Source organism: Bombus affinis, chromosome 7 (assembly GCF_024516045.1).
Source record: "Bombus affinis isolate iyBomAffi1 chromosome 7, iyBomAffi1.2, whole genome shotgun sequence".
Lineage (NCBI taxonomy): Eukaryota > Metazoa > Arthropoda > Insecta > Hymenoptera > Apidae > Bombus > Bombus affinis.
In genome coordinates, this window is record NC_066350.1 from 4,945,144 (window position 1) to 4,955,667 (window position 10,524).

General features: G+C 37.2%; 1 protein-coding gene across 1 annotated transcript; it reads right to left on the minus strand.

Moving 5' to 3' along the window:
• Positions 1 to 865: 865 nt before the first annotated feature.
• Positions 866 to 10,062, minus strand: LOC126918294 (protein NDNF). The gene is made up of 7 exons (XM_050726005.1): positions 9,580 to 10,062; positions 5,520 to 5,650; positions 4,309 to 4,618; positions 3,429 to 3,672; positions 2,848 to 3,081; positions 2,018 to 2,173; positions 866 to 1,340 (listed from the first exon to the last, which is right to left on the minus strand). The coding sequence occupies exons 1-7, from the start codon at positions 9,870 to 9,872 to the stop codon at positions 972 to 974; spliced, it is 1,737 nt and encodes a 578-aa protein (XP_050581962.1). The 5' UTR covers positions 9,873 to 10,062; the 3' UTR covers positions 866 to 971.
• Between the last annotated feature and the right edge of the window lie 462 nt (positions 10,063 to 10,524).

Below are 10,524 nucleotides of genomic sequence, written 5' to 3' on the forward strand. Positions count from 1 at the left end.
TAATCGTGATCAGTAGCACTGTGCTGTATATATAGTGCTATGGTGGTTCATAGTGCTGTTCTTATGTGTCACATTTTATTACATAAGATAACGTTGTATTTACAGTGTAAATGTTACTTGTTTCTAGGTCAGCGATATTGTTAATGCGTGTTTGTCGTTGCAGAAGAATTAAGTAGTGAAAACCTGTCTTACGCTGGAGAGAAAAAGTAGAAATTCCAGGTAAACGTTATTGGATTACGGTAGCATGTAAATCTAGACTAGATTTAGCCTCGAGATGGAGTAACATATTTTTATAACAAGAATAGTGTCTTTTTTTCTTTTTTTTTTTATAGCAAAACGATTATCGAACATTAATTTACTTATACTACACATTGATAAATACATATCATTCTATCGGAGTAATGTTTAAATGAAATAGTGACACGTAAATTTTGTTCGTAACAACGAATAGATTTGAGTGAAAATAGATTCGTGCGTGTATTGGGAATTTAAAGACTCGATAACTTCTAAATGTTGGCTATTTAAACAATTCGTTAATGAACATTCAAACTAGGAGAACTAACAAGTAATTCGCACCACGGTTTTCAAAAATAGAAATATCTTTGTTATCGTACATAATATTCGCTTAGGATAATTCTTCTTATATTCTCAATAATTTCTGTTTGTATATTCTGACCGATATTTTAAATCGGACATTGTTTGTCAAATAAAGAATCACGTTTTAAATAAGATTGCATCTAAACAGCAAAATTCTATACAAGTTATATTCAAAAGATCTTAACTTTCTACAATTCGTCACAGTGTATCTCCAAATAATTACTAGTAATTGCTCGATTGTCTGTGCGTTCATTTCATCATAAGAAAGAAAGAGAATATTAGAATTTATTAATTAAGAATAGAAAATACAAAGGTCTAAACGGGGTAATATATCGTGCGATCAAAGTTCCTATGCCTAATTTCCTTGATGATTATCAAGGTAGACAAGAACGTCGAGTGCGTACAGTCAACAACGGATAGGACAAGGATTGTCCCTTTAATTGAGCCGTAATTTGTAAGAGATAAGATTTCCCTGGCTGTAATCTTTTAAGGGTAAACGGAAGCGCTCGATCTTTCGATGGACTCTGTTTCTCTTCGCAGACCTCGAATGTATACTCGGAACGTCGTCGACGATGAAGACCGCATTGGTCTGGAATTGTTGTCATGCTGGCCAATGACGAACTGCTCTTTAATTCTCGTACGAGGATGCAATACTTAGCAGAACCTGCCGACTCTACCCCTACTGTCACCTCGTGGCAAGTTCTTAAGGATCTGTACTCCCGTGGCGCACTTTTAGATGGTATCTAAACAAAGTGTTCACAGCCTTTCTACATTTTGACTTGTAGAATCACCCTTAACTAATCGAACACTCTTAACACGCTTCTCGGAATCAACATTCATCTAATTCCGTTTATCTACAAAAATGTCGATGACAATTTGTTTCGAGTGAATTTTTTTTTCTTAATCGTGTCTGATCGTATCTGTATACTCATTCTATATACAGTGTTCTATATACAGATTGTAAACAGTGTTAAGTTTTCTAATAATTTAATCCAATTAGAAGCATCTATCTTATGTACCGTGGTAAATTTTACGTACACATTCGTGTTAAAGGTAAACGAATAATGCAAAAGTAGTAGGTATGTATAAAGCTTATGAATATATCGATATTTATGTGGCAATCAGCGAATAAATATCATTTTGTTTCGCCTGTATTTTAATAAATAATAAATTAATTTTTCTATTTACAATTGTTTAACACGCGACACATGCAACATACGCGAGTTAAGATAGACATAACGACACCAAACAAGCGATAGCTCATTTTAAAAACTCTATTTTTAAATAGAGTTTTGTGATAGCGTATCGTTTCGATGTGAAATCGTTAATCGTTTTGTTCGTTATCAAAATTCTAGCGTACTTAGAAGGCAATTTTACGCTTTCAATGTTATTCAGCATGTTATCAATTTGCATGAAATACCTGTGGATATATCGCGGATGATTGTTGGGTGGCTAGTACTTTAATGGCAGATACTCGTACTAATTCCTGTGGTGTAGCGGATATCCGTAATGTGTACGTCTTTCCTGATGTTAAAGGTGGTACTCTTAACGATGCATATCCTACTACCTCCTTTTCCTACAAATGTTTGTAAATTGTCTATAATAGTTTGATATCAATGCCAATAATTTTTCGTTTCGCTATTTCAATAAGACTGTTCCTTAAGTAAAAAATCTAGGTAATATTACACCTTAAGAAACTAATTTGGTTACATGCATAGATTTATTATTGTAAATTTGCGGTTCGGTATAAAAGCCGTATAATTGCTTTCATCGCATTATGTAACGGCGTTAATATATTACATATTAACATGTGTATGTTACCTAGATCATTTAAATTATATTTTTCACTTTTGCGAAATTGAAAATTATGTTCATGAAAATCAGTTTTCACGAAAGTTCTTTTTCCTCCCAACTTTATGATCGTTTTAATACTTTAACGTATCGGTTTAATTCGCTTCACAGCATACAGAGTTCTAGAAATCTGATTATTTTCACATACACTCGAAACATTTTAATTTTGGATCGTAAAAGTTAAAATGTGCAAAGTGAACTTAATTACTCGATTATCTAAGTAAGATATTAAACGAATCGTGCTAATCATTTAAAAACATGATATATATTAATGAATATAATGGATGTAACGGAAGAAAGTTTTTCAAACAGCGATATAAAGATTCGAGTTTTTGATTTTCGAACGACGAAGGTCTTTGAATATACAACTATAACTAGTGATTATCAAAGTTTTATTACCCTTAAAATTCCTGGACCACTTAATTTTGCTCTAACGATGCCACCGCCGCAAGGAAGAATATGAAAGGTGCTGGAAGTATTTCCCGGAGGACGATAATGGAAGCTGATGAATCCATCGGTTTTGCGCAAATTAGCTGTGGTATAATGTCCAGTGCGTAGTCTTAATTCCGGTGTCTTGCGAAATTTGATCGTGTCAGTCGCTATTCGATTTGACACATTATTTCGCGTATTTACCTAATACAGAATAAAAATAAATGACTAAATATCGTTCACATATCAAGAAAATAGTTGAACTAAAGAAAAGAGAAAGAACGCGCGCCTTTTAAGATACAGAAGAAAGATAGCTGTAACTGTTCTCTTCGCTGAAATCAATGGTACGCTTAAACTAATAAGAAAAGAAACGACTGCTTTCAAAAATGAATATTCTCGTGGGAAAAGTTCGTTTTTCTAGTGTCTGACATTTTTCTTTGTTCTAGCAAGAAGAGAAACGGTTTACTTCCCTTTCGCTACTTTTACTGAAAAAAGGCACGATGCAAGCACTTTATTATAGGATTAAGTGTTCTCTAGTTGAGATTACTAACCACGTATAAGGTAACATTGTACGTAGTATCGTACTTCATCCTGTGAAGCGTCAATTTTGTTTGACGCACGCAGTGAAGTCCTTCCGGAATGCCGCGATGTTGCTGTTCCTTAGAAGAGGAACTCCCTTTCGTCGAATGCTGGTAAACGCGTAGAACATTTTGCGCGGCGCAAAGGGTCAAGGGGTGAACCTGAGACCCTGATGTCACGGCTAAACAGTAATGCGAGAGGTGGGGATCTATGTTGCTGTAAAAATAAATGGATTTTTGTCGAATTCGTGGCATGAATCACACAAGCCTATTTTAATTCGCTGGGACGTTAATCGTAAACTTGATATTTCGTCGACCAGCCAAAGAAAATCTTTATTCCTCTAATTTCTATTTTGTTCAAACATCAATCTTTCTATTATTCTTTTGAATATGAATAGTAGAGTTCTAGCGATAATCGATTATCGTATGTTGTTATTATTATTATCATTTAAAATTTTAAAATAAATTTAACAAATGATATTTGCGAAAACTGCAATTTGTTTAATTCGTTGCTTGTATGGAGTTAGATTGGCGAACAAGGTTTGGACATTTTTATATTATGCGAGAAATGATTTCGAAGCTTCTATTACAAAATTTTTGTCCAACATTAAATCGAGCTTGATTTAATTTGCCAAGTATCTCTCAGATACATGGAAATTACAATTTACGAGCTCGATATGTCCATATGATAAGACAATTTTTATTACATTTCGATTATTTTTATCTCTTGGAAATAAAATGTGATTAGGAGTTGTTACACGTTGAATATAACTGTACGCGATACTATGGTTAAATATGACAACTAAGTTTTTTGCCAACAACTTGCGCGTCAAAAGAAAATTATTAGCCATACCTTTTATTCCAGGATATCGTAAGCCGACGTTTGCTTCTTCGTTGTTGAAATCTTAACGAGCGGTGACGATTTTCCATTTCGTTTGCATACAATTCCGGGATATGGCTCAAACTGCTTGATGTGGCGTACAGCAGCACCGTGCTCGGTGTTAAATTTTGTAAACTGGCACCAGGAGGGTTCACGGATTTAATTTCGAACCAATAAAGACCAGCGCGTGTCTTTGATATCGTAAAATTCTGATCCTCTGCACCCTCGTACGTGAAAAGAGGGGAGCCTGGTTTCAAACTCTTCACTGGCCATCGGGTTTGAACTGTTGTATCGATCATAATATACACTTTATCATAGATTCTCTCTTGGATACATCGATGTCTTACGTTTCTTTTACTTTCCTTCTTTTTCCCTTCTTTCCTCCTTTTTCTTTTTCATTCTAACTTTACCAATCTAACTTTATCGATTTCTAATATTTCGTATTGTTTCCACGGTACTCATTTAAATAGGTGCAAAGATAACGAAACCTTGTTAAAACATAATTAATACATGTTTCGATGAAAAGCAATTTGTGCTTGGTCATATAAATTCTAAATAAGAACTTAACGACTGAATAATTCTACTAAACATTATTGGAAGATATACTGCTATTCATTTTATATTTGAACTTATTTCAAACGATTGAACCTATGCATTTAAATATGGATAAAAATTTACTGAAAATTGGATGTGAGAAAGTATATGAAATAGAGATTATTCTGAAAGATATTTATTTTATAATTAAAGAAACTATGATATATATATATTTACATATATATATATAATAGTTGTGTGTGTGTGTGATATGTATATTTTTACACATAAAAATGAGAAATGGTGGCTTTTTTAATGTAAACAATGGATATAGAATATGAAAGAAATTCGAAGTACGTTCGTTGAAATACGGTATGGAATATAAAAGAAAAATAAATTGTATTCAAGGATAAAATATCTCATTTGACACACTCTATAAATGATAAAGGTATAAACTTGAAAAATATGAAATTTCATTAGGTCGTATGGTATCTCTCTCCACCATTTCTCTCCATCAATCGATCCATCTAGCTTGATAAATAAACCACATGCTTTGTTCCTTTAAACTTTAAAGTTTAACGGAGCAAGGTTCGTTTGGTTCACTGATTGATTTTAATCATATAGGAAACAATTCCTAGAGTTCTCCGTACATTTTGCTCCTTCCGTTTCTTCAATGTTCTCCGGTGGCTCGACGTAACTGACCGTCCATGATATCGGCCCGCTACATGGGCTAACGAGTAACGTGAGAGGTGGTCCTTCACGTGGACTCAGGTAATAGAACCTGCAATAATTTTATCTGCATCCAGTATAATATTAATGTTCGATACGTATTAATCGTAACCAAACAAATACAAAGAAATATTTTAATTAAATGGCGTGCTTCTACAAAAAGATAAAAAATATACATATATATATATATATGTGTGTGTGTAAATATCTATTTTCTATTTAATAATAGAAGAATAATAGAGCATAGTAGAGAATAATAGAGTTACACGCTGCTTTAAGTATTGTATTTCACGACATAAAAAGAAATCGTTCTTTACAATGGAAATGTGAAAAATTTGGATCATAATCATCGATATAAAGAGGTATTTATTCTTTTCTCTCTTTTTTTTTTAATAGAACACGATTGACTCCTTAAAGACGAATTATGAGAAGAGACAATGTTACCAAGGTTTATAAATAAGAAAGAATAACCGATAAAGGGAATTTTACTGAACTTGTATGTGATTATTTGTACAGTTATAAATTCTGTACGTGAAAGTTTTTCCAGCGGTATTTCTTTTTTCGGTGTTAAATGAAAAGTAGAACGAACATCTTATTGTTGCTACTGCCACAATCAAGTATCAACAAACCGTCAACCAGAAGTTGAAACGACGTACATTCGGAATAATCTTTCAATATCCAAAGGCAAATAATTACTGAATAACAACCGACTATAAAATCCAACGAACATACATATACATGCATGGTACATAGGCACGGACGCGCGCGCATAAATGGCTATACAATTGCAGCGTGTCGTTTATATTTAGTCATAATGTTTGATCGTACAAAAGTTCCCGTTTAAAGATCGTACCGGTTAAGTTTACGCCTCGACACAGCCGTCACTATTTCTCTCTCTGTCTGTCTGTCTGTCTGTCTGTCTCTGTTTCGACCCAACAAGATCTGTCCCTCCCAACGGCTAGTATCCCCATCATCCTTTCGAACGTCGTCGCGTCGCGTCGTCGCTGCTCGTCCCGTTAGCATAGTCCGAGAGAGCGTCGGGACGCCGCGCCGCGCCACACGTGCTCTTCGTTCACGGCCTGGCACTGAAACGGCTATTGTAAAATTAGCGTCTACACACAATGCTGGCGTCGCGGCGTCTGGGGTCGCGCATCCACGACCCCCGTCGTCTAATTTTGGCGTTTGGTTCGTCCCACGACAGACTCGAATTGATTCTGTCATTCAGCCGGCAGCGCGAGGCCGTCTACCGACTTTCGTGGAAATCCACGCCAATAGCAGAGCCTACGACGCGTGGCATCGCGACGCCTTTTCGCACGCGCCTTAGCCTAGACATCACTTTCCAGGAAACGTCGCGACCTTTCGCTTTAACCTACACCGAGGGAGAGAGAGAGAGAGAGAGAGAGAGAGAGCGAGAGAGAATTGCGAGGGAGAGGGGAACAAGGGGGGGGTTCTAGGAAGGGGGCGGAGGGGAGGGAGGGAGACCGGACGACGAACCCCGGCTGAATGAAGTTCCCGAGAAAGATAGCGTGTGCTTATTCTGACCGTTCGATCCTTCTGTTTCTTCGTTACTTATACACCGATCTAAGTGCATACTCATTCTTTCGGATCGATCGACGTCTCTCATCGCTGTTTCTGGCTACAGTTTCTCTCAAACTTTCTTACGATCGTCACGATTACGAATGACAACGGTGGAAAAGAGATTACACGTGTTAAAAGGAGATTATATTGTCGAGTCGTGTTACTTCATTTAGTCATATAACGTATGGGTTAATTTATAATAATGCTTTTTTCGACTATATAATGTTAAAATGTATTACATGCCTTTGTTTACGTGTTTTACATTGCAAGGATTTTAATTTACTCTGTTTTCGAAATAATTGAAAAATTGTTAATGCGCTTGATTCTGTAAATGCACCTGCCTTCCGCAAAAGTTAAATATACACGCGTATGTTAAGTTCAAGTTTAACGCGTAACCTAGCGTTTCAGTGTTCAGAGCAATTGTGCAATTAGACTTGCGTATGAGTTTCAAGGAAACCATCTGATAGTAGAACTTTACGATGAGTAGCGTCGCGACGCATCGAACCATCAAGTGCAAAATAAAGTTTGGCTGATGGTATTAGTTTTATCCCTTTAGAAATTTGGTAAGAATTTCGTATAACATACAGAACGATAACTGTAGTTGAAGATCGAAACGACAAAACAATCTCCAATTAAAATAATTCATTCGCTACGATTTCCGATGTATTCGAATTTTCTCTTCGAAACGAAAGTAGCGGAACATCGCTTCGTCTTTGTATTTGATTTATTTACTTATATATATATATATATGTATTATCGCAAGTAATTTTAATAATTGTAACTGTTCGGTGGTGAAAAAATAACGACGGAATTGGTCGACACGCTTTCACAACTATCGTAGTAATAAGCGATAAGGGTCGCTGTCTAAAAGTATTTCGAATTGCTTCCCGTTTTTTCATATTATTTTATAGTATAATAATAGAATATATTCGATAATGATATTCTTTTAACTGGAAGTAAAAGATGCCGTTTAATGCGTGTGAAACGATATTCATGCAAACAAGAGAAAATGATATGTATGGTGAAGGAACGCAGTAACGAAAATTTAAAGGATCATTTTAACAACCACATTAACGCAAAAGTTTTACTGATCGTTCGAAGTATAGTTGGTGCGATACCATGAGAATTACACATGTATGTCATCTAGCAGTAATTCGAGTCAAATTGCATTCGTAAAATCTGTGCTACGGTTGATGAAACACGGTACGGGGTTCGTGACGTTCTCGTATAAACGTTCAAAGCTCCATAGGCTTGGGTACACGTGCATCGAATAAACAAGCTATGTAACCCAAACGAAATTCGCACGAATTGTTTCTATGGTTCGGCGAAAAGTGAATGCACCTTTCTTGCGGTGTTGTTTATCTTTAGATCAAAGTGTTACTTTGTCAAGAAGAAAATCTGGATTTTTAACTACAAAAATACACCTTCCCTCTTGCTCCCCTTGCCCGAGTAATAACTTTGTTTGTAGCGAGGATTTTAGGATAAACTGGATGTTATCTCGTTTGCGGTCCTTTATTACGAGTAAGATGTAAAAAATGTTTCAAACGAATGGTGTCATTGGTAATATATATTCGTAATATATTACGATAGAACACGATTTAAGTTGATCCCAATTGTTCTTTCGTATGCGAACGATAGTTGCATAGATTATAGATGAACTGGCAGTTTCTAAGATACATTAGTCATTCTAGCGTATCTCGATACTCGATAGTCAGAAGTGTAATACGTTCTCGGTAATGTAATCTACGGGTATCTACGTTTCTATTATATTGCTTGGCCAAAGGATTTGGCATTCCAATCCGAGTGAATTGGATTGTAACTTAATCCGTGGTGTTTCAGTGTAAAATAATTTTATCGTTTCACAACGGAAGAAACAAACGGAACGTTATTCGTAAAGAAAGAACTAGGAAATAAACGTTAAAATCACCATTCGTTTCGTTGTTGTTCGGTAAGACAATCGTTTGCACGATTGCTACTATCAATAATTTAACGATAATTTGAACGCGTTTAACCGCTTCTCTAAACAACCAATTTACAGTTTACCGATGTAGACTAAATTTACATCATTACGACAGATAGATTATTTAAAAATTACAAAATAGATTTAACGAGTAGATGTGGCAGTGTGGTGTGTATGATCTATTCAAAGTTACAACGGAATTATTTTAAACAGCGCGCTCTATATTCCGATGAAAAGGAAAGTCGGTAAAACTTTGCTAATTATAATAAAGCGGAAACAAGTTTAGAAGACATTTTTCTCGATTCATGAGAGCAACAAAACGATTAATAAGAGAGGGAAAGGAGAATCGTTGAAACGTTGCGCTACAAAATTAAGTTGAAGATTTAATGGGAATCGACGAAGCTTGGTAAAAGAAGAAGACAGACAGGGTGGTAGATACTCACTGAGATACGTTACCGGGGCGAAGCGTAGCTGGTATCTGGTACTCGGGGTGCAGCACGCCAGTCCTGTTGAACTCCTGCACCCTGGTCGGTTTCTCGGCACCGAAAGGCCTCGGGCTACCGATCGTTTTGTACCCTTGTTGCTGGTGCGGTTGTTGCTGCGACAACTGTTGTAGCTGGCGCAGCTGTAGCTGTTGCTGGGACAGTGTTTCGCAGAAAGCGCAACCGGTGGCACGGCGCGCGTACACTGACACAAATACGAGAAGGAAGAAGCCGAGTGGTTGCGCGTGACGCATCGTGGTGACCGATTTTCCTGAGCTACGATGAGAAAATATGTGGGATGAGAAGGGCGGCGACGACGACGCCGCGACGTCCGTCGTTCAGTGGCGAACGAGTTCGACTGTATGCCGAACGGTAGACGATGCCAGTCGGCGAGCGAGGCTGCCGCTTGGGAAACCACGCTGAGACGAAACGAAATAACCCCTCTTCGCTTCCTACCGAGGCGACTTCGTGTTTGCCCCATCTTCTGGAAGGAACCCTCCTTCCCCTCCTCGTCCTTGCCTCCTTTCCCTTACTCTCAACCCTGCCTCGTCCCCCACGAGCGACCAAACCATATATACTCGTTACGTTTAGCCGTACATGTGCTAGCACGTGTATATACGTGGGTGACCCTGATTCCGAGGAATTTTAGACGAACGAATGGTTGCCGAGGTCTCCGCCAATTTGTCCACTGAGACGAAAAGCAAGTGCCAACACTGTTGTCCTCGAGGGGCTGTTCGCGGCTTTACCCCTTCGACGCTTTCTTGCGTTCTTGCTTTTCTCCATCCTTGCACCTTGACTTTTACGCTCGACGGGGACGAGATATTTCGCAGCGGTGATTCGCTAGACGATTCGTTGGATTTCTACGTCCAATTACGATCTTACGATATCGAGAATTTATCGAAACTG